This window comes from Temnothorax curvispinosus, unplaced genomic scaffold, assembly GCF_003070985.1.
Source record: "Temnothorax curvispinosus isolate PA1 unplaced genomic scaffold, ASM307098v1 QBEX01006268.1, whole genome shotgun sequence".
NCBI lineage: Eukaryota > Metazoa > Arthropoda > Insecta > Hymenoptera > Formicidae > Temnothorax > Temnothorax curvispinosus.
Window position 1 is genome coordinate 322,207 of NW_020216048.1, and position 27,391 is coordinate 349,597.

A 27,391-nucleotide genomic window follows, 5' to 3' on the forward strand; every position below is an offset into this window, starting at 1 on the left:
TACAGCGTAATCGAGAGGTGGTTTCTCTCGCTTGGAATCATCGCGTATTGGGTGATCCCGAATAAACAGAAGCAGGACTAAGCCGGTGGCGGTGAAGGGACCTTCGAAGGACGAGCACACGATGGGTAGGTGGAACGGGAGGGTGAGACAGGAGGCGGACTGAAGCGGTTTATATGGCTACATGGCTAAAGGCGCATCCCCCTAGCCGTATCGATCGTTGACTTTAAAATTCAAAGAGACCGACAATAGCTTCCCTTTCCGACGCGCCTCTGTACTACAATATCATATTCCGTTCCTTTCGTTTCATTGTCTGGTAAAGCCTGCGCTAATAATAAAAGATTGCTACCCTGGAAGCTGCGCCTAGAGAGAGGGAGAGTAAGGAAAAGTACACGCGCGCGCGCACGAGAGAGAGAGAGAGAAATAAGAAGAAAGATATGACCGGCAGAAGAAGAGTGAGAGAAAGGGAGGCAGGGGGGAGGCTTGGCTCGGAAAAGTCTTCCCAACTTCGGTGCTACATCATCCAGATAGCCGACCCATAATGCTCCGGTGAAAAGTTCGTCGAATTCTGTGTGAATTTAATATGCCGCGCACGACCGTCCCTTTGTGCCGCCTTTGTTACGCCACTGTCATTCCGCCGCGTGCCGGCCGATTTAACTGCGATTTACGTTCCTTTAACTGTGATTAACATGGGTTATTTTGAATTTGTACTCTCTATTCCATAAAGAATCTTTTTTTTCCCTCATAGAAGAATAATGTGTTATTTAAAAGCATCTTCGATTATATACAACAAAATTGGCCCACGTGGTTGCAAGAAACGCAGAAGGGAATGCTAGATAACGAGTTAAGAAGACGAAAGGCAGAGATGAAACCGAAAAGGGGGAAATGGTAGATATTCTTCTGGCAAGAAGCAACAATAAAGCCCGTTCAAATTACATAGGTAACGAGGATAGAAAGCGAGATATTTGTACGGGAAGAAAGGGAGACGGTATAGCCGGAGGGGACGTAACAATGGACGATCATATTAAATCATAAATGTAAACGAAGATAGGGCGGTGGGATGAGGAAGATGGAGCTACCGCAGCCCCGAATAATGAAACTCCTCGATGTCCGATCAGAGTCAGGAATATGACCGCGTTTCTATATATCTACGCTTCGTTACTTATATTCGTCGCGGTAAAAGTTATTTTATCGGCATATATTGAATAAATTTTTTTTTCTCGCACGGCGAAAATTTTAATTAATTTAAATTTTTGCTGAAATAAAAATTCTTATCGTGCGTTATCGTAAATGTCATCGAGGTCAATCCGGTCTGCTGTATTCTGTTTTGCAGTAAAAAAATAATCTCGTAAAATACAAGATACTCTCTCTCTCTCTCGTGTATATACCTTAAGTAATATATAGACTGAAAACAAATCGGCGACCCACCTATGTAGTCACCTGCGCGAATCGCGCAAAACTACATACGCGCAATACCTGAATCGAGATTAAACGTTTCGAGGGATGCGAAATGAAATATTTAGCGATCCACAGGGTCGAAACGAACCCACGCGCGATCGGTGGACCCCTTTGTCGGCGCGTTATAGACATCGAAACGAACAGGAATGCAGTGTAACCCCTTTTCACCGCGTGTCGTACACGTTTGGATTATTATAACGTCGAACGCAGCAATGGACTTTTATCTCTCGATCAAACTCTCTCTCCCTACATAAGTACCGTGCTCTTTCTCTCTTCCTCTCTCAATTCTCTCTCCCGTTCACTATTCCAAATATTTCACAATGGCACACCCGTAAAATTTCTACTTGCCTCAAACAATCATATAAATAAAATCTTCATCGAATGGAATAATCAATAAATTTTTAGTTATTGTTCAATCACTACTAATTACCTACTTTATAAAACGGATGATCTATTCCGCCTATTAATCCACGTTATCAACGGTTAATCAACGAAGAAAGCGGCAACTGTATCGCAAAATGACTACGCATGGGAAATATGTAAAGGAGAGCGAGGGAAAGGCGGCGAGAAGAGGGGTGGAAGAAAAAAAAGATGACGAGTCACTCGCCGGAATGGATTAAGTCGTGTGAATATTGACGCGCGGTGTTGGTTAGATCGATCAGTCGTGTGTTTCACGGAAAGACGGGCGGGCGGACGCGGACGCGGACGCTGAATGGACCGGATTGAAATGTCGGGCGGCGTGAATGGCGGCTTAAAAGAAATACATTAGCGCAATGTGAAGGGTTACTTGAAAATAAACTGGAATAAGCGAGTGCTGCGCGCGGTTACACTCAAACGCCACCGGTTGATGGTGGTGGTCGACCGGGCGCATTCGCTCGCTCTCGCCCTTTCGGCGCGGGGTACTCGATCATTCTTTCAATGCAGAAACGACACGCCACCGAGGGTGAGGTCGACTTTATGGACAGCCCGAGATTTTCCACGAGGCTCGCCCGCGTTTTATCCGCGATGGAAAACAAGAACGATCTCCATTCCAGAACTAATGCGCCCTTTTTTCTTTTCTACAGGCGAGAAAAAGCGTATACATTTTTATCGAACAACGTGTATATTTTCATGGAAATTACGTGTAACAAGAGATGACGTATTATTTTATAAATTATATTTACAATATAATACGTACAAATAAATTTAAAAATTGTGTATAACATACAAACTTAAAATATTTTTAATTCGCGACTCGAAAACTCAACATGATCCGTTTATTGAATTGATACTCGGGTACTTACGGCATACGATCGATATCTTCTATTCATAATCATGTCTGTATGTCGACGAATCGCAACAGACATTAGACGAAACAGTGATGCAATACAACGGTCAAGCAGGTGCATTATTCCAACGAATGGTTTACGACAATTTTATTGTTGGCCCCTGGTGTTCAGCGGTCGTATTTAACGTTTTATCCCATCGCTTCCATATCTCCCTCCCCCCTCTCTCTCTCTCTCTCTCTTGCCTCTCTGCGCATCTCTCCCTCAATTCTCGAGAAGGAGAAAGGGTTAGAATTTTATTTTTCAGCTACACACGCGCGTAAAAGGGCTACGGTGGAGGTGGGCCCCTTCGGATCGTTTCATAAAAGTCGTCTGGCACATTCGTTCTCCTAGATTATTGCCCCGTCCGCGAGTCGGCACCGGGACGCGGGATATATTATTTTATTTATTATTTCACTTTAAGGCCGCGTCGCGCCTCTCTTCTCTCGCTTCGCATCGCCGAGGGATTAAGGCGGACGGGCATAAAGTACGGAAACGCCTCGTTTTGCGTCACCTTGGGATCCCCGCGGATACCCGAAGCGCCGTGCCGACGAGAGAGACGCTCCTTACGGAGCCGCTCTCCGTTCTCCGGCCTCCTCGGGAACCGTTCATGCGCGTGGTTTAATTAAGCCAACGTCTACGTATCGTAAAACGCGGGTATACAAAGTTTCGATCGTCGTCTGTGCACGCCGTCGATGCGTATGTATGCAAGCGCGTTCGACCGTAAATAATCTTTAACGCGAGCGCACGCGATTGTCCGATATAATTCAAAGAGGCAGATAATTATAGTAGAGAGAAAAACTCGAGAGACGGCACATACAATATACAATATATATATATGTATACATATATACATATATACATAGATACATACGTACATATATAAAAAAAAATATTGCCTGAAAATTGCTACAATTTCGAGCAAAGATACTCAGGCAACCGAGCGGAGATGAATGCTCGATTCCTTGCTTGTGCTTTTTACAACGCTCACGTCATCGTGTCGCGCGCGTTATCGCATTAAGTCGGCTCGCGCGAGCTTCGTTCAAATTCTTATTCCGCGAGGGGTAACACGAATCGCGCGCTCCCTCCGTAGGGAGGATAGCAGGGGGAAACGACTCTTCGTAAAATTAAGGGAGCCCGTAACACACGAAATCGTTGTAGCACAGTGTCTTTCGCAAGAAGGTGAGGGAGGGAGAGGCAGACGGCAAACGCGTCCGCAGCTGCGACATCGCGAAATTACGAGGTGGCGGTGGGACTCGCCGTGTCGCTCCTTAGAGGAAGCGTTGACAAATGACGGAGGCAACTTTTATTATTTTAGATGTCGGCCCATCAGACGCGGGCGGTTACGGCCTCACGAGCCGCGACGTCGACTGGATGTGTTTTACATACATTTGAGCAGCCCCCGGGGCGCTACGCACCCCCGTTGACAAATGGCCGTGGAGTTTTATTAGACGAACTTTTTAAGGTACTCCCCCGAGCGCGCGGACGTGTGGTTACACTAAATAAAGATAAGCCCCGCGCCCGCACCGAACGCGTTTTTCTTCGCTCTTCTCCTTCGCGTTTCTCGCGATTTCATTTTGTCTTCTCGTTGTACGAGATACCGACGTGTATTTTGTCATAAGCTCCCGAGCGGATCGATTCATCGTCGTGCTTTATCGCGACAATCAACAGTTTTAAGGCGTAATAAAAAAATTTTTATTCGTTTGTTCTGAAAGATTTCATAAAATGGGATTATTCTTTTTTTCCTCGTAGCGAATTCCACGGTCTTGTAAAATCACATTTCACGCCGACGCCGACGCCGACGCGTCAAACTACCAGAATAATCCTCCGATTTCTCGCGAGAGAAGGCAAGTCGAATGCACGTTTCGCTCGGGAGCATATTTACGCTGGCGATGACAAATGGTTTTTAGCGCTCGCGATGGGTGGATACGAGTGAGCGCTCCGAGACATCGGCGCGAGAGAGAAAGAGAGAAAGAGAAAAAGAGAGAAAGAGAAAGAGAAAGAGGAACGGATAGAGAACGGAGAGACGGGAAGAGGGACAGAGAAGCAGAGGGCAGAAGAGAGAACTAGAGTGCTTCACAGATGCGCCGTGACTGATGATCCCTACTTCCAGATGTACTGTATACCCCCGGTACTTTTATCGGCGCTTGTTTGTTCAGCGAGCTCCGAAATACCAGTGGCAACGGCGTGCCGTCGCAGTGGATCACGCGTGGTGTTGTGCGTTACGTGAAAAAAAAGAACGAAGAGGAAGAAGAAGAGGAGGAGGAGAAAGAGGAGATAGCAATGGGAGAGAGGGAAGCGAAAACGAAGCGAGCGACCGCGATTACCGGCGATGAGAAGAGAAAAAATGATAGTTGCATCAACACAGCGCGCCCAGGCGTATATATATTTATGTGTCGCCTCTGATGTTGAGCTTTCGTCGTGCTCGATGATGGACGTCTATCACGTGAGACAACGTCCGAGGCATTTGCTTCATCATCATCATCTCCTTTTTCTGCTTCTTTTTTTCTTTGAGCACTCCCGCTCTCTTTTTCTTTTTCTCTCTCTTTCGTTATTGGGCTCTCCGTCCGTAAGTTGCTACCAAAACAATTTCTCTAAAGAGGATTTTTCTTTTCTCGGCATAAGCGCAAGTTTGCGACGAAAAGATTGCCTACATCTCGCGGCGAAAGCAAGCGTCTCGTGTACCGGCGCGGCGCAGAATTCCGAGCGATCGGGAGGTTTTTCTTGGCATGATATAATCGGCACGTACGCGAGAGTTAACATCGGAAATCAATAGATCCACGGTTCGGATTCTATGTAATAGGAAGGCCTCGAGAAACACGAGAGAAAGTCGATCTTTTCAACCGTGTGCGCGAACATTGCAGTAATGCTCAACGATTCTAGGCGGCCACGATTCAACACTGTTTGCTCTGGCTGGCGAGTACTCGCGCAATTTTCTAGCCCGGGGGAGGCGGGTATCTCGTGAGAGGGAGAGTACAGTACGCGGAATTATCAATTAGCGTGACGAGCGGCAGCCACTCCGCGTACGTGGAACGCGGCTGTGCAAATTGAAGAGGTTACACGGTTTTACATATTTCAACAGATTCATGGTGCGCGGGAGGAGAGGCGCGGAGGAGAACGAAGAGGGAAGAGAAGCAGAGGAGAAAGAGGAGGGCAAGGAGGACGGGAGGCGGGAGGAAGAGAGGCGACGATGGAGGGCTCGGTGGCCACTCGAAAAGTGCGGGCGAAGCGTTTTGTCGAGTGTTTTATGGAAAGCTTTAGAATTGTAGATTTTCTCTCTCCCATAGCGCCCGGCTGGATTTATGACGGCCGACGTACGCGCAAACGTACGAGCGCGATGTCCCCTACTTGTGCCAGCCCGCGCGCGACAGAAAATATAAAAGGATATTATTTAAATTCTCGAAAAGTCCGCTTTTTGCACCGACGATGCGCCGGCCCCGAGTGCTTTCTCCGAGAGTGATCGCGATCCTCCATCGTCTCGTGGCGAAGGCAGACGGCGGTGAAAGTATTCCCGCGTCGGTAATCTTCCGCATAATCGATGTCAAAAACATTTTAGAAGCGTTGATCAATGTGGGGCGCGAGGACATAAGAGAAGGACGGCGGCGCCGCAGCAGTCACACGCCAAGTTGCTATTGGATTTCAATTGGAAAACGATTATTCTTGTCGAGTGACCGTGGCTGCCACTTTCGGCTCGTTTGTCACCGAAGCGGAGAACTCCGTTTCTCTTTTCGTCGCGCTGTCACGCGCAGGAAGGGAGATTCACACTCTTCGTTCTCACTCCTTCCTCTTCTAACAATAAGTTCATTATTTTCTTTCTTTTAATTTTCTTTTTGCAAATCTAAGAAATAGATTTAAGTACATTGTGACACCAGAAATAACCAAAATAATAAAAAAAATTTGTTAACAAAAACTTGTCAATAAAAATTATTTCAAATATCAACTAAATTTTAATTTCACGTAAGCCCTTTCATCGTAAGTTTCTGGCGAGGAATTATTAGGCGCGAGCCTGGAGATTTCAAAAGAACGCATCGTGCGCGTTTCGTGCATGCAAAACGTCGCGCTGATCAAAGCGCGCGCGGGGTCGCCCCGAAGGAAGGGAGAATGTGGACGACGAAGGCAGAAGAATCTGATTTCGGGGGCGCAATCGTCGGGAATGCAAAGCACACACGGAGCTATTTGATCTGTATGCATATCGTAACAGCTCTCGCTCTCGCGCTCTCGAGCCAGAGCGCATGCATCGACGGCGACGCACATGCACCGCCGTTTGCGAGAGAGAAGAGGGGAGAGAGCGACGAAGAGGGTAGTGTGGGTCCGACCCCGCGGGGCCAAGCGCGTATTTACGGAAGGGTCGCTGATAACACGCCGACGATTGTGTCCACACACCTCCACCTCCGTGTCCACGCACGTACGCGCGCATGCACGCACGTAAGGGACGCGCACACGCGCGAGCGGAAACGCTCGCCCGCGCGGGACGAACACTGCAAATATTAGTTCATTACCAAAAGTGCCAGTGAAACCGAGGCTGCGAATGGGTAGCACCGCGGAACCGCAGGAACGTTCGTCCGCGGTTTATTTAACGACGCCCTTCCGGCCGCTTTTCAATTAACCGCCTGCCGCTCCCGCTCGCCCGCCCCGTCCCCGTTGACCGCTCCTCCGATAGCCACCTCTGCGCTTGAAACTCCTTAATTTCTTATCTTCGTTACGTGCCGTTCTTCAACGAGATACGTTCGAAATATCTCGATTCTTACTCCAATTTACAGAAGTTCCCATAAAACTGGTAGAATTACGAGGGCTGAATCGATAGCGAGAGAAAAACCCACGACGGGATGAAAGCGCGTGGAAGATACACGTTCGCCGGAAGTGCAGCGAGGAATCGCATGTCGCGGGAGTATAAATAAGAGTACATCAGCGCGCGTGTAACCCCTCACTCGGCCGTGTCCGGAGCTCCGCACTACGTAATATACTGACATGTGCGGCGCCGAAGGGGAACCATTTAATAACAATATATCTTGGCTGGCCGCGCGATACCGCGCGAAAAATACGCGTCCGATGAGATGAAAGGTGGCAACAAAAAACGGATATTTTAACGTCAAAATCACTTAGTTTAGTTTCTAATTAAAGCATATAAGGATTAAGCACATAATTTAATTAAGATATCCGTCTATAAACAATTATAGACGGATATCTTAATTAAATTTTAACTAAGAAGGTGAGTTCAAATAAAGATCACAAACATAAATGCAATAAAATGCAATAAAATGTACATAAACTTGTGTTTGATGCAATGACTTGGTATAAATTTAATATACTTTTGATAAACTAAATGAAGCAATCCATTATCTGCACCTTAAACAAACGCGCAGTCAAATGAATAAAAAATGGGGAAACGTGTTTTTTAAATTTCGCGATAACAGACTAAACTGCGAGCATCGCCGGAGGCCTCATCTAGGCGGTGTGTTCAACGGCAAATAAAAAAACGATGTGATGATCGCAAGCTCGTTAGTCAGCCACTACCGATGCCGCGACACGAATAGCGCACGTCTCGCTGAGAAAATATCCGACGAAAGACGGCGACTTAACGAGACGAGAGCGAAGAGAGTGGGAAAAAATACTGTGGAGAACTAAGGAGGATGACAATTTCACGGTACATTAGTGTCCGGTAGGAGTATCCGGGGGACATGTTTGCGGACGGCGCGAACTATAATTATGTTTTTAATTAATCATCATTTTGTCGGAGCGCCGACGAGGCCGACAACGACGACGTGGACGCGTTGAAGTCGCCAACGTCGCTCGCGTCCCAAAGTTTGCTCGGTTTGGCTCGTTACCGGCCGATGACGTACGTTCTAATAATGCACGTTGGCGCAACATGACACCTCCCCTTCTCTTTCTCTCAACCGGATGATTCCCTTCGATCCCGTAATACCCGTCGTCGGTCCCACCATCCCTTGTGCAACGCAGTGGTATGATGCTTGCACCAAAAGCCGCGAGCCCTCTTGTCTCGCTTGTATCTTCAACGTAAATGACTTCGAAAAAGCGATTGCTGCACGCCCAAGAAAAATTGTATCGTAATATTATTCCGCGAAAAATAATCTGCCTCTATTATTTATTGCATCCATCAAAATTCCTTTACTTTCTAGCAAAATGCCGCATAATATTAGCAAAGTATTTGCATATAAAAGTGACTCGTTGTCGTCGGCGTTTCCCCGAGCGTTGAGGGATTAATTATCATTTCGGACAAACGATGTCACGGCACTTTCTGGAACGTCCGGTCGATAAATAATTTAGTCGAGTTAATAAAATAAATGTCACTCAGCCCCTCTCCCGGGCGCTTCCCGCCCTTCCCGCGGCGCTTTCCCCTCGGGAGCAACCTGTCGTCTTTCCTCAAGAAGGCGCGACTACCTCGACTTCAACTCGCTCGGCCGAGAAGTTTACGAGTCGGAAGATTTACCGTTGATGTAACAAACGCGTTAGCCCTGTGTGCCCCTTCTTTCCAACTCGCATTGTTTCCCTTCCCCCTTTCTCGAGCTCGAGCTACCGGAATCCGCTTTTATATCACTTTTCATTACTCGCGTGTATCCCATTAATCCATCCCATGCCGCTTTATTTTCTCGCTTAGCGCTTTCGATCGACGTCGACGCGCGACTTTTACGATTTCCTTTCGTGCCGCGTCGCGATCAATCGGGACGTGCGCGCGGCTGCGACATCGTCCCGTGGAGGAATGATCGATCCATTATCATCGTTCAGAGAGGATGTGAGGGACCTACTTCACGACCGTTCGGTCACGACAAGATCATGACGTAACTTGGTCGTTCCTATGTCCTTAGAGCGCGCCATCATCGATAAGCGGCCGATAATCGGTTCGGAGAAGGGCCCGCCGATTGATCAAGTTCGCCGAACGCGAACTCACCGGGCGGCTGTCGCGAATCGATTGTTTTTTGGCTGACTATCCGTGCCGTTCGTCGATTTCCGTGCGCGGGATCTCCCTTTGAATCACGCGAGCCACGACGACGCTACGAGAGGAGCGCATCGCGCAAAAAATAGTCGGGCTAATTGTCGTCTGTTGCTGGGATTAGATCACGGGAACGTCAGGCATAATCGATCGACGAAGAGCGATCGAAGGTGACCAGGCGAGGAATATATAAGCGATTGGCGATGAATTTTATACCTGCTCCACGAGCGAGGCTCGAACCCGCTCTCGTGAAATTAAGGCGACCCTAAAGCCCGATCGTGCATCCTCTCCCCTCTTTTCCGTCTCTTTCTTTTTCTCTTTCTCTTGAATACGAGGTGCAGATCGTGTTTCTTTAAATATCTGAGTAATTGCCCAGTCAATCGCGCCCGCACACCGGCAATTACGCGCGAAAATTATGTCGGGAAATTACTGGGTGGGCATATAGTGGAAGAATCGAAGAATACGATACAGCGGAACAGCGCGCCGGAGAGGAGACGGAAGAACGAGAGTGATAGCGTGACTAACGCACGCTTTGTCAGCGCCGGGATAATCGCACAGCGATTCTCGCGCATAATTTACTTTACTTTGGCGCAATTTGCTATCTTGCAATCTTGCCCGGATAAAGTCCTCCACCTATGCGTGTATATTGAGACGCGAGAACGGTCTCCACCGTCGGCGGACGGCGTTCTGATGCCCGCGCTTGCGGATTATTCATAAAAGAAAACCGGTATAATCAGCGGAGCAATCATCATCATCATTGCTAATGCAACGTAATAATACGTCGTAACAATTAATCGCGACAATCAGTCGAGCGGTGTAAGAAAGAGAATAAATTATAAAGCTGTAGAACTGCCAGAGAGAGAAACAATCGGTGATGACCTTCGGTAATTCGAATTCGCGTCGATATACGCGCAGTTAAGCGGACAAGGCGGAAAACGTCGCGTCGCGGCGCATCATGTAATTATGGGGATTCTCGTGGTGGCATGCTGACAGCTCGAAGCCCGGACCGGTTGCCGCGTAAACGGTATTAATCACAATGCGCGTATTTGCGCGCACGTCGCGTCGCTGCCGTACGTGTGCCGCTCGTGTAACTATAGTTACTCCGTAGGTGTTTGCGCCGTGTGCCTGTCCGCGCGCTGACAGTTCGTTTGAACGCAATTAGCGTGCCGCTCGCGATGGTAAGAGAGCGAGAACGGCTCTCGGCTATCGTCCGCGCGATCGCCGAGTCGAATTAACCATTTCGCCGCGCTCGTCGCGCGGCGATAGACGAGGCCGAGCCGATCGTTCGACAGCCGGGGCCGATTTTGCGCCGAGATACGTTATTTTTTCGACCTGTGCTTATCCGGCGATTACGTGATAAACGCCTATTCCTACGTAATTCGCGCGAAATGGCGTGTATTCCACTATCAAGTTTCTTATTATAAAGTCACTCGCTAGGCAATAGTATGCTGTACAATAATGGTTAGCCGGGCATGATAAATCAGAATGCTAAAATGTAATAATGGATGACGATGCGTGATACTACATCACTCATACGTGTACAATTTAATATTAATTAAAGAAAAATAATAAAATTCTATATTATTCAGACGTTCATAAGAAATGCTTGTTAATATCAATTTATGTTTTACATTCCATGAAACTTCAAGTTCAAGTATTTATTCTTGGTCTTTTTGTTAATCAAATGAGATAAAACGTTAACGTGCGCATCGAACTGAGACGAATCGTTCATATTAAGCTAAGTGTTGTACTAAATGAGTAGGATAATCTCGATCGTGCCATTCCCGAGATACGACTCGACGTTCGACGTCGGCGGTAATCACGCGTGGTTATCAAAGCGGCAAGAAGTGAAATATCTTACGACGCGTTTCGACGTGTCCGTCGTTTTACGTCCGTCGTCGGTGTACTTCTTTGTGGACGCGGTCTCGGCAGCCACGAAACCATGACCGTAAATGTAAATGGGCGACGTCATCTCGCTGGCACGGCGCAGGAGGGATAAGACGGAGAAGAGGAGGAAGCGAGAAGCAAACCCCAAGCGCGCGGTGGAAAGAGAGGGAGAGAGAAAGGAAGCAGAAAGAGTCGATCGTAACGATGAGGCTCAACTTTATGAATATTATTTTCCAGCAGATGTCCTGGACGATAGGACGTCGTCGCCGTCGTCGTCGTAATTAATGACGTCGCGGACGCGACGGGGAGGGTGGCTCCAAGTTAGGTTGAAGAGAGACGACGAACGGGGGACAAGGTACGGAACGAGGGTGGCGCGGGAGGGGACGGGCAACGGAGACGCGGAGGCAGGCAACGCGTAAGGGGATGCCTGACGATAAGGAACCCGTAGGAAGGCAGCGAGAAACTGATGGCGGATGGTAGTTGGACAGCGACAGACAATGCGCCTGAATTATGCCGGAATGACTGGGTAGTTTTAAAGCCAGGAAGCCGACATTAGCGCATTGATACCGAACATTCTGACTGCGGGGAACCATTAATATTACTTACTTCATAACGCGCAAGCCGCCGCCGCCGCCGCCGCCACCGCAGCGCGCCGAGGGTCGACGGGAGCGCGATGGAAACCGCGCGTCTCTCGCAACTCCGCCTTCATCCGCTCGTAACGTCTGCTTATCCGCCAGTCATATATATCCAAAATTCGATTCAATATTCGATATCACTCGTGACGAAAAAAGAAAATGATCGATGGATGCAACTATGACGATGTCGATGTAAAAATTGGCAACTGTACAGCTGTTACTCCTCTCCTTCGAATGCGCGAAATGAGGTCGTTATTTAGATTAAAAAAAATATTCTGATAAATCTTATCCCGCATCTAAACCACCGACGTGGACCATCCGTGAACGGACTTCACCGTGACGCGGGATTAACGAGATTTAATTGACTGAACTGGCGGATAGACTTAAGGGGAAATCGGAGTTTTCCTCCGAGCGAGTAGATCAAATGGATTAGCGGGAACAAATCATCGGGATTAAAACGCGGCGGCGTTTTGGGGGTGAGCAAGGGTGAAACAAACGGCAGAAGGAGTAACGCAGTCTTCGGTCGCAGGCTGCGTTCTGCGAACGTTGTAAAATCAAAAGGACAAACAATTAATAAAGCCGGCGCCGTCGATTAATCAGAATTTAACTCGCAGTTAAATACTCGAGAATCGCCCTCGGCTGCGCGGCTGCTGGCGCGTATCTCGAGGGAACGAACGAACGCGCGGGCCACGCAGGATAAACAAAGGTTTACATCAGTGTCAGTCGCAACAAGTCCGAATTCGTCTAGGGTTCTCGCCATGAATATTCACGGTGCGCTCGCCGGTCCGCCGCCCTTCCACAGCAAACCACCCCCGTCGCTCTCGCTACTCCGTTTCCCGGCCCCTCGTGCCCCCCATACCTCCCGACCCGCTCCCAGCATCCACGTCCGCTCCCCGTGGCCTCGTGCCCATTTACCACCCCCTGCGATATCCATCGAACGGCCACCAGTCAAAGGCTGAAATCACAATACGCGTTTGTCCGGTTGACGAAGTCGACGGTGGGGTCGACGGTAAAGCAAATAGAACGAGAGAGAGAAAGAGAAAGGGCGGCGCACAGGCGGCGGGTGAGCGCGTGCGGGGGCCGAGTGAGTGGTTGGCGGCGGGGGCTCGACCAGTGGTCATTGCCTTTGAATTGGAAATTACGTTTCGGACGGCCAAGTGTCGATTTTCACCCCCCGTATTAACGGCTCTCTACCAGACTCACCGTGGAGGCGCGAGGACCTGCTCCGTTCTCTCGCACCTTCTATACCTCCTTCGGTGAGGGTGAAACGGAAGATTTTCGAGATGCGTCGTTCGGCGCACGTAGCGCTTCTTCCCTCTCATCCTTTTTGTGTCTCGCAACCTTTCGTTTTTGCGGAGGCAAACGACAACGAGCTCAAAGGAGAAAAAGAGAGCAATAATGAAGCAGAGTCTGTGCTACTTCGCACCCTCTCCGCCTAGGTCGACGAGGGGGTGTGGGTGCAAAGCCCCTTTCCGAAATCAACCCTTTCGGAGCAGCAATGGCTCGGCGAGCGCGAGTATTTCGCAGGCACTCGAATGATTTAATCCCCGAATGATGGACGGGCACGTCGCGACGATGATCTGCGTGCCGTGAAGTGACAAGTGGTTAGGATCACGCGGAAACCTCGGTGGCTCGCTCTCCGGCCGCGGCTGTGTTGGTGTCGGATGAAACGGAGGCCGTCGGTCGGTCGGATGGATTTTGCGGCGGATAGGAGAGGGATAGAACGCACGGTGCGGAGAAGGAGAGCAAAGGGGGTTACGCGCGAGCTCTCGCACCATACAAATCATGTCGGCATTACTACGTCAGGCCTGGACTCAACTTGTCGCGCGACCGGAAACTCGATACCGCTTCCCCGGATAATACTGATTTATCGGAAGTGCAGCGGCGGCCTAGGCCGCCGGCGTCATCGAGCCCGCCGTTCGCGTTGCGTTCTGTATTTTTGCTGCCATCCGTGATGTAGCGCGATTTTTCCGGCTAATCGAGAATTACGGGTTCACGGATGAACGGCGTTGCGCGAGCCCCCCCCCTCCCCCACGCTCGGGCGTTATCACTCGCGCCCCTCGAAACGCACCCAAAATTTCTACGTGAAAATGCGAAGACCGCGGACCATAGTCCGGCACGATTATTTTTTTTTCTCCCACCATATCTTGTTTATTTTCTTTTTAATGCGGTTTTGGATGTCCTACCTTTCGAGATGTTTGACAATATCTTCGTAGGCAGCTCGGCAGTTTTCCCAAACCGTCCCGGACCTGTGGAGCACAAAACAAAAGGCGGTTACGACACGGACAAAATGGAAAAGAAAGCCTAAGCCTCGGCCGGAACGGCGAGCAAACCAAAAGGGAAACGAAAGGAGAAACGCGTCGTTCGGCGATCGTGGTGGAAGTCGCTTAATCGCGAGGCGTCCTCCTGCGAGAGGACACTGATTAAGAGTCCTTGTTCCGTACCGTCCCGTCTCGTCTCTCGATTACGACACGATTCCGACCGTTGCCGAACGCACCGGGAATGAAGAACCTTTGATGTCGCTGATTAAAAAAGAGATGTCAGCGCGGCAGGAGCGGAGTTAATTTGCGACTTAGAATTTCGCCGGTCGCGAAGGCAAAAAAAAAAATACAAGAAAAAGGAATGGATAAGTTAATCAGGGGGGGAACGAATCTTCGTTTGCGCAATATAAAACTGAAACGGAAATCAGATGGCATCGACCGCGTTCTGAAAATGCCTATCCAAGTACATCACCCTGAAGAGAAGTTCCTAATGTCAATACGCCTGACACGGTTTCCACGGACTTACGTTGATAATTTTGCTGTATTTGCACGGGCAGGAAACGGATCTCGATGACGATGGGGGAGAAGCGAGGAAGAAAAGCGAGTGGTAGATGCAGAGGAAAGCCGTACGTGTCGTCCGTAGAAACTGGTCGGAAAGGTCACGAACGCAGGGTGACGAAAGCCCGGGGCCGGGGAAGTTGGACGAAGGAGATACGGCAAGTTAAGGGGTGGCGACAAGGCAGGACAGGGTTGAAGAGGGGGGGACGGCGGGTGGACGCGGTGACGGTGGTGGCGTCGGTATCCCAGGATGGGGTTGCGTTGAATTAATCATATTCCGGTGTTTGTCGTGGCGCCCCCAGACGTAATCCGTCTTACCTCCCGATCTCTCTCGCTCGCTCGCTCCTCCGCCGCGATAGATTTGCATTTTAATTAAAAGCAAAGCGCTGAAATCATAATGCGAAACGTGCGGCGCCGCCTTCGCCGTGTCATTATACACGCCCGCGTGTGTGCGTGTACGCGCGCGTCCGCTAGCACACACGCACACGTTTTCTCGCACGTTGCTACACCCGCTCACGGACGCACGTTACGTCGTTAAGAAAGATTGAGACGCGTTAAAAATCCGGAGCGCCGGCTCCACATTAAGAATCTTGCCCAGCGCCCTTGTCAAGTTTATACCCGAAGTACGTAAGTGAGATCTAGTCGAGCGACGAGAAAAATATCTCTTTAACCTTGCTTCTTTCATATCTTTGTCTTCAATCGTTATTTCGCCCGATATGCTAACGAGAAATCATTCTCTGCTGCTCGATCGCAAAACCGACCGAAACGAAGAAATGATCAAATCCCTCTATATATCTATATCTGCCGCTAAATCCCGATTTTCCGGGCGTGCGCCGCCTAAAGCGAACAGCTCGAGCAAAGGGGGTAACGGTTAGTAGGATGGGGCTAATTACACGAGGCGGATGTAATCGAAAATTAAGGCGAGTCTCCGTATCCTCGAAAGCTCCGGCCGGCTACAGGAGCGTATCGCGACGCGCGGCGAGCGGGAATATACCGAGAGCATCTATTAGAAACGCGTTAACAAATGCCGGGATTAGCCTCCCGTCTACCCCCTCGAGCAAGGACGAGGATGCTGCTCCTTTGGTGCTCCTTTCTCTCTCTCTCTGTCTCTCTTACTCTTCCTTTCGTTTCTCCTCGGTTCTTCGCGGCTCTCCACACACACTTCACGAAGCCGAATAAGCCACGATATTCGTCTTGGGACTGCGCGTAACGCGGCAAGGATTTGCCGTCCCAAGAAGGCCTTCGCGTCTTCAAAGATGGTCTAACGCCACAAGAGGGTAGACCTAAACGCTAGTAGAATCTCAAGGTCGATCCGAATCATGAATAATAACGTCGTACGAAACGCGTACTTGAGACAACGCGAGAGATCCCCCACGTTTTCGTAGTATGCAAAATTAAATAATTTCTCCTCATTATTATTTTCAGAAACAAACGATTTATTATATACAATCAAATTTCACGTGATCAGTAAAAATTCAATAAATTCACGTAACACTCGCTTGATCGTAAGTACATCCAGGAAACGAGATTAATCATCGACGCGTTAGTGCGCGTCGCAGTGGAATGTAATCCAAGCCGAGTAAATGATGGGCGTCTGAGAAAGCGAAATCGAAGGAAGACACGAAGACAAAAGAAGGAGGGGCCTAGGGTAACAAGGAGAGAGATGCAAGGAGGAAGAGATCAAGCGGTGTCAAGACCCCTCGGATTTCCACGGCTTCTCGCCGTCTTTTGCCAATCCTCTTAAAGTCGTATTCTTTTGGCCTCGCCGGCCAGAGAGATCGCCGTGAGGCACTCAGAACAAATAAATCCAATTTTCGAATGAGCCGTCGATTAGCGTCGAAAGCAGGTGTAAAACTGGAATCGAAGAACGAAGCTCACGGAGCTATATAACCGAGAAGCCCCGAACGAGAGTTCCGCTCCTCGTCGACTTACCGTGCCTCTCCTCGCGCCTCTATTACCATCTCGTCCGGCACGACTTGTCCCCGGCTCGTAAACTTCGGGGAGGAAGTTAATGAAAATGTTTCCCGCTGCGAGGAAGCGCCGCTTCCGGAATATCGTCGCTCGCGAGAGAGCGACCGCTTGCGGTTTCTCGTCGCTCCTGAGCGACGGCGAGATGAACCGAGAAAGGAAGGAGGGAGGACTCACCTCGCGAGGGCTTCCATATTCGTCATATTCGGGTTGACCTTGAGACCCTGCTCGGCCCGAGCCTGTGCCTGCGCTTGTAGGTGATGCGGCAGACTGGCCGGTGACAGGATGGCGGTGTGTCCGGCACCTGGATGCCCGCCGAGTTGCATGAACTGCATGTGACTCAGGTGCGTGGGAGGGTGATTGTATCCATTCGCCAGAAGCGGTGATTTCTCCATCCTTGGTACATCTGCAAGCAGAATATGTAAACGCGTTTAAAATCCCGTTATCGTACGATTTAAACAACGTACGCAAATGCGTGATGTGTTATAACCCTTCCCCCTACCATCCCGCGAAGAAACTGCGTAAATTCAATTATCGATCATCCTCCGCCTTTCGTGGCTGCAGCAATGGCCGGGAGGAAACGGGAAGAAGGCCCGTGAGACGAGAGAGAACCAAAGGCTGACTGGGGAAGGGGGAGAGGGAGAGAACGGCCATGTATCCGGATTTCACCGGAATCGGGTGAGACGTGTAGCTCCTGGCGAGCCAAGGATAAAGAGCGCTTTTGCGGGCTTGATGGATCGCCGTGCCGCTTAACCAAATATCAATCACAACAGGCGGCGGCGCGTAGCCTCTGCATATAATCTGCGCGTTGATTCGCGCGTCCGCCGCTAGACCCGTGTGTTTGCGCGACGCCTTAGCTAGCCACCGTGATGGATACGCTCGCGAATCCGTGGGGCCCCGGGTAGACCGCCGAGCCGGGGTTTCATCGCCTGACTGTATCGATGCCTGCCCATTTCCCTCTGCCTCTCGCCCCGTGTCGAGCTTATTTCCCATATATTCGATATCGAACGTGTGGTAACGCGCCTGTATTATTCTTCGTGGTTCGCCGTCACCCCGAATCCTCGATTTTTCAAGACGAGCGCGACCGATTCTTTCCCTTTCTCTCTCTTTCTCTCGTTAGTCGACAACGTGGTGTGATAATGTATGCGCAGTCACGTTTTTTGATCGATGCCGCGTGTCTCTCGTCGCGGGGAAAGCTCGCGAGAAGTATACGACGGGACGTCGCGCGCCATGTTATGCTATTTGTTATGCCAACACGCGGTGCCGATATCGATATGTTTCCTCCTCGAATATGTCTCGGCGATCTATATGCGATCTTATATTATGCACTCGGATGACGTAGATTCACTCCGGCGTCTAACAATCACGTTATGCGTCTGCCCACGGCGTTCTCCGCGAGTGAATGCACACACCCATTTAAAACGTGTCGAGGTCATTCCTTCCCGCTCGGGCGAGGATGAAATCTCGAATTCTTTCCTAAGTGGCCTCGGGTAAACTCGTCGGTCTCAGGGGGCTCGCGGCGTTCTCTATCGCGATTTATTACGTCTTTCTCGGAACCGTCATCCGCGCCGACCTATGAAATATTGGATAAACTATACTGTTGTCATTGCCAGCCCGACCCGGCGCGTACTTTCGGGGCCCAGATCGTGCACGAGAGAGAAGAAGGACCAGAAGAGGGAGAAGCGGGGGTAGGGGTATGAAATGAGTGGTGCCTATTCATTACAAATTATCTAAATGGCAGTGATTTCGGCGGACCGGCTGGCCGTTTGACGAGTAAGTGGCGGGTTCGCCGGTCCCAGTGACTGTCATTCCGTGCCGGCCCCGGGCCAATTGGCAGCCAACGGCCGGCGGGCGACCGAATCGTCCGACAACCACTGCGAGACCCGGCCCATGACCGGCCCTAAAATTGGACTTATTACAACTTATAGAGCGCGATTTGAACGCTCCGCTCAATAACATACATTATCCCCAATCCATATGATTTAATGAAATCCCTCTAAACTCGCCACTTAGCCTCAGTACCTTCTCGCGCAGCGCCCCTTTTTGTATATGTGCCCTCGCGCAGACTGGCACGTATATGCGCGAAAGGGAGGAAGGGCGAAACCGAGAAACGGGCACAAAAGCGAGGGAGACGGGCGAAGAGGGGGCACGTCGGGGCACGTTCTGATCATTGTGGATACCTAAAACGCTCGTTTCGCGATTTTACAGTCCTGACAATACGTATTTACCGACCACAATGCATGCAGCGTCGGCATTCCGCGATCGATGAAGACGTTTCGAGGTCCTTGACGCGTGACTCTCTACGCACAACTCTCGCTCGTCTCCCTCAGAGACAGAGAGAGATGAAAACGAACGCGGGCGCGTCCTTTTTTCTTTCAACATCGTTCGGTTTAACTCATTCCGTTCGTAATAAACGAGCACCCGCTTGCGAGCGAGCGAGTGGACATGCGACGTGCGATTATACCCGAAAATCGACACCGCGTTGCGTTTGGTAAAAACGGACACCTTTCGAGAAGACATCGGGCAAAAGCCCGAAAGAAGGGGGCCGCTCCGGGCGGCTCAATCACCCTCCGGTCGCTGGTACCCTAAAGCCAAATGCGAAAGACGATAAAACACAATTTGAGCTAAAGACTGCACTCCTATAACCCCCCGTCCCCAGCCCCCGCCGCAGAGGTGGGGCCCCCCCCCCGCCGCCTTCCCCGGCCCTTCCCCTCTCGGAGCTGATGAGGTGACAACCCATAATTATACAGACCGCTTTCTGTCTGGGGCTGACTGCGGTGGCATGCAGAGGAGAGGCCTCCATCATCCTCCTCCGTTCTCCTTCGCTCTCGCCCCGCCGTCGCCTCATCTCTTACCTCCCACCCCCATTTCCTTTTCTCCATTCTTCTCCGTCTCTTTTCCGTTCCTCTCCCTCCTCATCTGCGTCTCCTCCTTTCGCCGTTCTTCTCCATTTTCTTCTTCTTCTTCTGTTTCTTATTCTCAAGTTGGTCCAGGAGGTTCCGGGCCTCAACCGCCCTGACGCTTAATAGTGATACGTACGTTTTCTTCACGTAAGGAAGAGTTGAAGGTGGAGCGAGTCGAAGCGAAATGACGGAGAGGGAGGAGGCAGGCTGACCGGAGTAGTCGCTTCCACCCGTGCCATGCCGTCCCGTGCCCGTAGGAGAAGAATAACTTCTGCTACTTCTTTCCTGGTGTTAATTACAAAACGCGAGAATAAATTGCCGGACTAAATGAGTGCCCGGTATCTCTCGTCGGTCTCGTCACGTCTCTTCTTTCGTCCTACGACTCGCCGCCGCCACGACGGTCGGATGAATGAAGGGCTGAACCACGTATGCACAATAAATGGAATTTATTAAGCATAAAATCTGTTCTTGTTTTAGTAATTACTACGAATTGCTTATATATGCCTACATATAATTTGAAAACGTATTTCATATAAAAGATGTAATATGCAGAGAGAGATCAATATTAATATTAAGCTACAATTTACTGTTCATCCGATATAAAAATTCATCGATAAATTTATATAAATTTTATCTGTAACAGTAGAAACTGGTTCAAGAACAGTGCAGCCAGTTTCGTGTTTGATCTTCGAAAATATTTTCCCCCGAGGCTTACGCGTCGCAGAATTTCGACTCGTCGTTGCGGTTCTTTTCGTCTTTCAAGTGAAGGACCGCGCGCATCTTTCGGTCGACTAACTACCGGCGAACAGAGGGCCATGTGAAATTATTCGGAAGATATGCCCTTTGTGCCCGTTTTCTCCTCTCCGTCCTCGGTGTGTATCCGCGGTCCCGTCGTTCATTGTTCTTACCAAACGACGGAGTCCACGCTCGCCCTGCTCCATCATAAGCACGTTTATATACTTGTGTGGGCGTGTTTGTGCTTAGGCAAGTATACGTTTACCCTTGACACCGACTCCCTCGAAACCTTCGGATTTAACCCTCGAACACCGACCCTCCGGCTACGGGGCCGATGACATCGCGACTCATCGAGTACCACTGACGCTGCTCTCTTCTTCTGTTCCAAATTCCGATCGTCGAATCGCAAACCCTGACTCTCGATTTCTCACTCTATTGAGACAGTGCGTAAACGATCGCGACGTTTATCTAAGCGCAAGAATCTGGGCCGATTAAAGATAAAATGAAGTGTAACGGGGAGAGGACGCGCTACACATGCAGCGGAATAACCAATATTGTTCCTCAGACGTGTGTGGGTACATAAACACAAGACGGGAAACACAGTTTCGCGCAGGAGGAATCCGGTTTTTCAAGTAATCGAGAGCCGAAGCAACCAACCAACCAACCAGCCAGCCAGCCAGCCAGCTTACCAGGCGAGCATCTCGGGCCAGCAAGTAGGCAGGCGGGCAGCCATCGAGGTAGCTTCCAACGTCTGTCGAGTCTGGAAAGAAGAACAGAGAAGAGAGTGGATGCCATGGGTATCCACACCTCCTTGCTCCTCCTCCGCTTCGCCGTATTCCTCTTTCCTCGTTTTCCTTCTCTACCATTCTACTTAATCGATCGATCGGATAACATGGGACGTATTGAGATGCAGGTATCCCGCGACTGATGAAGCCTATGTCTTATTAATAGACAGTTATAGCTGGAATAACTCAAATAATATTCGTGTAACAATTTTTACAATAAATTAATAATATTGACGTTAGTCAATGCATGTATGCATAATGTAGTGATGTATACAAAAATACTTGACTCTTCCCGTCGTGGAGAACGACGCGAGAATATTGAGACATAGTCATCTTACAGCCGATAAGTAGAAGCTACGAGAAGAAGGTTACGAAGTGGGACAGAAAGCAGAAGCAGAAGAAGCAACCAATCTTGTTCGCAGTGCACCGGTAACGGCAATAACGTACGAGAGAAACGGCAGAACTTTCCTTTTCGAGACTACACCGAATCCTCGAGGAATCCTTCCTCTTCCTTGGACCTCCCTCTCCCTTCTGCCTCCTCGTCCGTGCTGCCAGAGTTACTTCTGCTTCTTCCCACTCCTCTCACACGCAGCAGTCCAGTATTTGTTCTTCCAGCGTCTCTTTTTCGCTACGAGAGAGAGAATCATCCAAGGGCAGTAAACCCTTTGATATATAGTCGAAGGTTTTTAGAGTTCTGTCAGCCACGCCCACAATCAGCCTTAGTATTATTTACACTCCTCGTGCTTTGTAGACGATCGTCTCTCTCGTAGATTTCGTCCTTTTCTCTCTTTCTGGTATGCCTCTTTCTCCTCTTCTCTTGCACCCTCTCCTTTTTCACTTCTTCATTCTCTACCTCCCCTTCCTCGTCGTCCAAGTCAAAGCTAACGTCATCTCTGCCCTCTCTTTCCTTCGTCTTCGTCTTGATCACCGGCCTTTCGTCCGGTCCGGTAACTTTTTAACGGTTTCCTCGACGTATCCTGTCGCTTTGTCTTCGGGCGCTCTGCATAATATAACAGTGCCAACCCGGAGGCCGTTGGGGATCTTGAATCTTCTTTTGTTCCTATCCTATCTACTCCCTTGCCCCCTCCTTTTCTCCGCGCGATCTTCTTTTGCCTCGTTTATCTTCTCCTCGAGGAGGGAGGGCCGAGCCCTCCGATGAGCGTACTCCGAATTTATAAAATTAGGTACGATCGCGGCTGCGTCTCTCGCGAAATTATCTATCCCCGACAACCTCTTACACTTCTTCTCTCTCGATCGTACCCGCGGGGCCAGATTTCGGGTTTCGCTCAGCGTCTAAAAGCGCGCCTCGCGAAAAAAAAGATCGGCCAGCCGAATATAAATCGACGCATATTTTATTCGACGCGAAATTTATCGGCCCGAAGAAACCGCCCGAAATTTCAGCGATCCGACTATTGACGCCGCGCCGTACGAGCGCCGATTGATTTCGTCCGGTTGTCGACATTTACCGCCGTCGTTCTCTCATGACGCGCTCGAGGCACGATCGCACTCGTTTGCACGCGAAGCACAATCGTCTCGATCGATTCCGTTTCTCTCGAGAGATAAGGGAGACGGGGGCCTGTTGAAAGGCGCGCGAGACGTCAGACGTCGGAGACAAACGGGCGAAACATTACGTTTCGAAATCGCTCTGGCCGTCACGAAAAATCGTATCCGGGCCTAATCTTGAAAGTAAATCTCTCCCGCGGGCTAATCAAAACCGAGGATCAAACCCGGGGCCCGTGTTCCCGAACCATCTGCCCCTGCTGCCCGCCGCCGCCGGCCAGCGTTGCAATAGTCCGGCCCGGCTATCCGCGTGGCGAACGTTCGTTCGGTCCCACCGGGGTCGATACTTTTCACGTGATCCCGCAACATCGCTTAATCCTCTGCATAAACATTGTATTGTATTTCGCACAGGGGATGCTCCCATTATATCATATTTTGTTATTAATATTTTCTGACTGGATGGACCCACAAGCTGGTACGGGCATCGACGAGCACTTTTGTGCATCGACGAGCGTAAAGAGAGGGAGAGAGTGGGAAAGGAGAGAACGATGGCGCCGGAGAAACAGAGAGCGAACGGTACCGGTTTTCTCGATCGTACGATACCCGCCAGGTATTTTCATTATTCACGATCTAGTCCAGAAAATATCATCGAGCTCACAAAGAACAATCATATTGATTTTTCTTAATCCTTAATTATATATTAATTCAATAGTAAGTTTATTGTAATGTTTTTTTTCGTAACATATAATATAATATTTTAAATAAATGATAGAATTGTCTCGCAGCAATAATTGCTTTGGTAAAAAATCATTCTCGGAAGCCAAAGAAATCCGTCACGCTCGATATAGTAGTTACAACCGAGCAACATTACAGAATTGCGTGTACGTGGTCGCAGTAAAGCCACGAACATTCATGAAGTTTTTATGGTGGCCAGGTTTATGTCCTTTGACATGCGCCACGTGAGTTCAATTGTCGAGCGTTTTAAAGCCGCGCGCGTCGTCGTTCTGCGCGCGTGCGTATTCATCCGCGGACGACGGTGTTTACAATTTTATGCGATTATTAAAGCAAAAATTAAGCTGCGCCATTAAAGCGACGTAACGTGCGCGGATGATGCTGATGTTCACGCGGAAGAACGGACGATTCACGGATCCGCGCCGGGATCTCGACGCATATGACTCTCGCGAGGAACGTAAAACTCGACATTTCCAGGTACGAGAAGCCACGGCTAATTTGCGATGACGGTTGTTTTCACGCGCGTAGCACCGGTTGCGGCGCACAAACGAGCCCATCATTTTTTGATCGCTCTCGAAAGACATTCAGCCCCCGCCGTCAGGCCGACCTTTTACGATCAGGAAAACAACGACTGGTGTCGATTTCCATTTGCTCGCTCCGTTATTTTTCTGTTATCCCTCTTGTAACCACACCGTGGTTACCTCTCGGCCGGGGCCCTCGCTTTTTATTTCCCGCATCGCGCGCGTTTGTTGGTCACGAGGGCCGCGCGTATACGAATTACATAGAAATATTCGCGCGCGGACAAAGCGGCCGGCTCGTTGATTCGCAAGTTAATTGAGCGGCGCGGCACACTCGTCGGGCCACTAACGAGTAAATTGTTGACTACCACCACTGCCACCGCTACCACCACCGTCACCACCCACCACCATCGCCATCGCCATTACACCACCCGGGTCGGCGCGAGGCCGCGCGCGGAGGGGCGGAAATTGTACAGATTTTTGAGCCAATTAGTCGCGGTTTTAATCGCAGGAAATTGCCGTCACTTTGCCCAAAAAGCGTTTCACTTTCGTCGATCTCCTGCTCTGTCGGTGTTGGACTCTGCGGTTTCGAGCACGCGCGATCGATGTAACGTACACCCCGCTGTCCCGTACACGAATCGTATTAAAAACATGCAGATTAACACTTTCCAGAAAATATTGCGCTATACATTGAAGGAACAAAATATTCTTTGTAATCTTTTCGCGAAATGCGAAAAGGAGGATTCTTTAGAACGTAAAAGCTATACTTAAGCCTCGATAAATCGGCGACCGTGCGCAGCGACAACTTAAGATACATAATTCCGCAAGATATACACAGTAATGATTTTCAAACGGCCGGCAGCTTTGGAACAGAGTCCCTCGAGGATCCTAGACCCTATACGGTGGATGGGCGGATCCGCGGGAGCGTCGTAAATGCGCCCCCAGGTCTTCGTGGAATAAAAAGGACGACAGTGCAGAGCGCGAGGACCGTCGTAATTAAGTCGTACTAAAATTCCGTCGTGCCTCGCGAGAGCTTTGAGAGGCGGCACGGATTTTATGGCTGCGGCCCTCGCAACGGCCGGCGCGTCAATGTATAGGTTACGCGCGACGCGTGTACGTATACACGTGTGCGCGCTCGTGTCCGCCGACTGCTCCTTTATTTTCTCGCGCGGGAGAACAAGTCGTGCGAAACGTTGTTGCAAATGCGTCTCCCGCGACGATGCCGGCGTTTCTATACGACGTGCCGCGATTTGCCGTTCCCGCCAGCTTTAGCCACATTCGCCGCACTGTAAAGGTAAGGCTCATAATCAAAGATAAGAGTCGATCGAACATCCCTCCGCATTCACGCGATGGTCCCGCGGTCGTATTTTTCTGATACATGATTGCGGGAAGCAGTTATGGTAAAAGGGATATCAATAATATGCTATATTAATAATCACTGCATGCTAAAACCTCCCACCGCTCTCTCTCCCTCTCTTTTTCCCTCTTTCACTCTCTCTCTCGCGCGCGCGCAATCTTTCGACTTTTTTTGTCCTCTCTCGTTGACGTCTTCATTTGCTGGCCTTGCGCGGGCTCTTTCCCCGCTACGCAAAAAGCGATGAAACGCGAAAATTCTCAACGCGATTGATTTACGGTCACGCGGCGCGCAATAAAGGCGTTACAAAAATGAAGAGGCTTAATACATCGGTGCTTTTGTTACTCCGATTAACCCGGCGCCTTCTTACGTTTCCCTTCGCAGCCTTCGCCGAGATGTGGCCGCTTTTTCGTCGCGCTATGCACGCTTCTCGTCTGCTGGTTTCCTCTCGTAAAAAACAATCAAGCGCGGCCACACCGTGCCGGCTACCAAAAAAAAAATGCACAGTTAAACCTTGATTGTAACTGATGAGGGGTAGAAAATCGACCGAAACGTTTCTGACAAAGGTAAAAAATGATAGATCCACCGTTGAGATTATATCTCAGAACTCTTATTCTCTCTCTTTCATTTTGCTTCGCTAGTTCACTTTTGAATTAACTACTTCAGCACACGCCCGCAACAGCAATAATTTACTAACGTTTCGATAAGTTTGACCATGTAAATTTTTATTATACTTGAATTTCAAGCATAGCTATAATTTATATGGGTGGATGATACGGTTGACGTCCTCGTTATAATGATTATTTCACATTCTACCCTCTTTCCATAGCGTGAGCGTAATTCCGAACCGTAGGATGATAATTCCAGGATACTTCAACGATACTTGTGTTCCAATGTGTATTTCTTTAACCAACAAAATTATCAACGCGATACACACATCTTACGATATCTCACGGTATCTCATCGTTTCTCCAATTCATTAATTATCTTGCGCGGCTACCTGGTCTGGTTGGAATCATCGACCACAGCTTCGTGAACTGCGATGGTCCGTGGTCAGGAGGACTAGATACAAACTTACACAAGCTCGCGTAATATACGTACACTTGATACTTGCGTCAACGATTGTAGTATATGTTACTTGCTATATTTAGTACCTTTATATCTATATAAATTTTTAATAATATATTATTTCCGATGTTACAATGGAGATGAATTTAATTTGAAAATTAACACGGAACTATAATTCCATATAAAAAGACGCGTCCAATTTTAATTATATAATGACTATTTTAAATATTAAGTCGTAATTACTAAGCAAATTAGCAATAACGCCAGTTATTAACTCCTCCACCAACCATTGATAACATCTAATTACGAATACACAAGTAACGCCGTCGTCAAAAGAGAGATATCATAATAATCTATTCACCTTATCAAACCATCAACAAAACATAACTGCTCATTAAGTACTCATGCGCGCTGGCAGCAATTAAAATCTTCTATATGCGCGACTCCCGGAAATGCGTAAAGCAATTCTACGTGCACGTCGGATTATACTTCTTCAAACTAAAAGCGGAAGAAAAAAAAGAAAAAGAATGCACGTGTCCTTGGATATCGTCGAGCCATTTGAGTCTATATAGAATATTTTTATTTTATCGACACAATCCAAAATATCATATAGCTTTAGGCTGTTTCGGAACGCGCGTATTTCTGAGATTAGGAGCGATGAGCCGAATCTTAATGCCGGCAGCTGACCGCGATTTTTACGCACGCTGTTTTCGAGCGTGAAAATTGTCGCGGGCGCGACAACGAAAATGTTCGGGATGGTCGACGCATGATATTGAAGC

General features: G+C 49.2%; 1 protein-coding gene across 3 annotated transcripts in view; it reads right to left on the reverse strand.

Moving 5' to 3' along the window:
* LOC112455629 (dachshund homolog 2) overlaps positions 1 to 27,391 on the reverse strand; it is a 182,860-nt gene that overhangs the window by 79,541 nt on the left and 75,928 nt on the right. For all 3 annotated transcript variants that reach the window (XM_025017662.1, XM_025017659.1, XM_025017661.1), the window contains exons 3-4: positions 17,195 to 17,423; positions 14,417 to 14,479 (exon numbers count right to left, since the gene is read on the reverse strand). In XM_025017662.1, the coding sequence (XP_024873430.1) occupies positions 14,417 to 14,479; positions 17,195 to 17,423 (292 nt within the window). The remainder of the gene's footprint in view (positions 1 to 14,416; positions 14,480 to 17,194; positions 17,424 to 27,391) is intronic.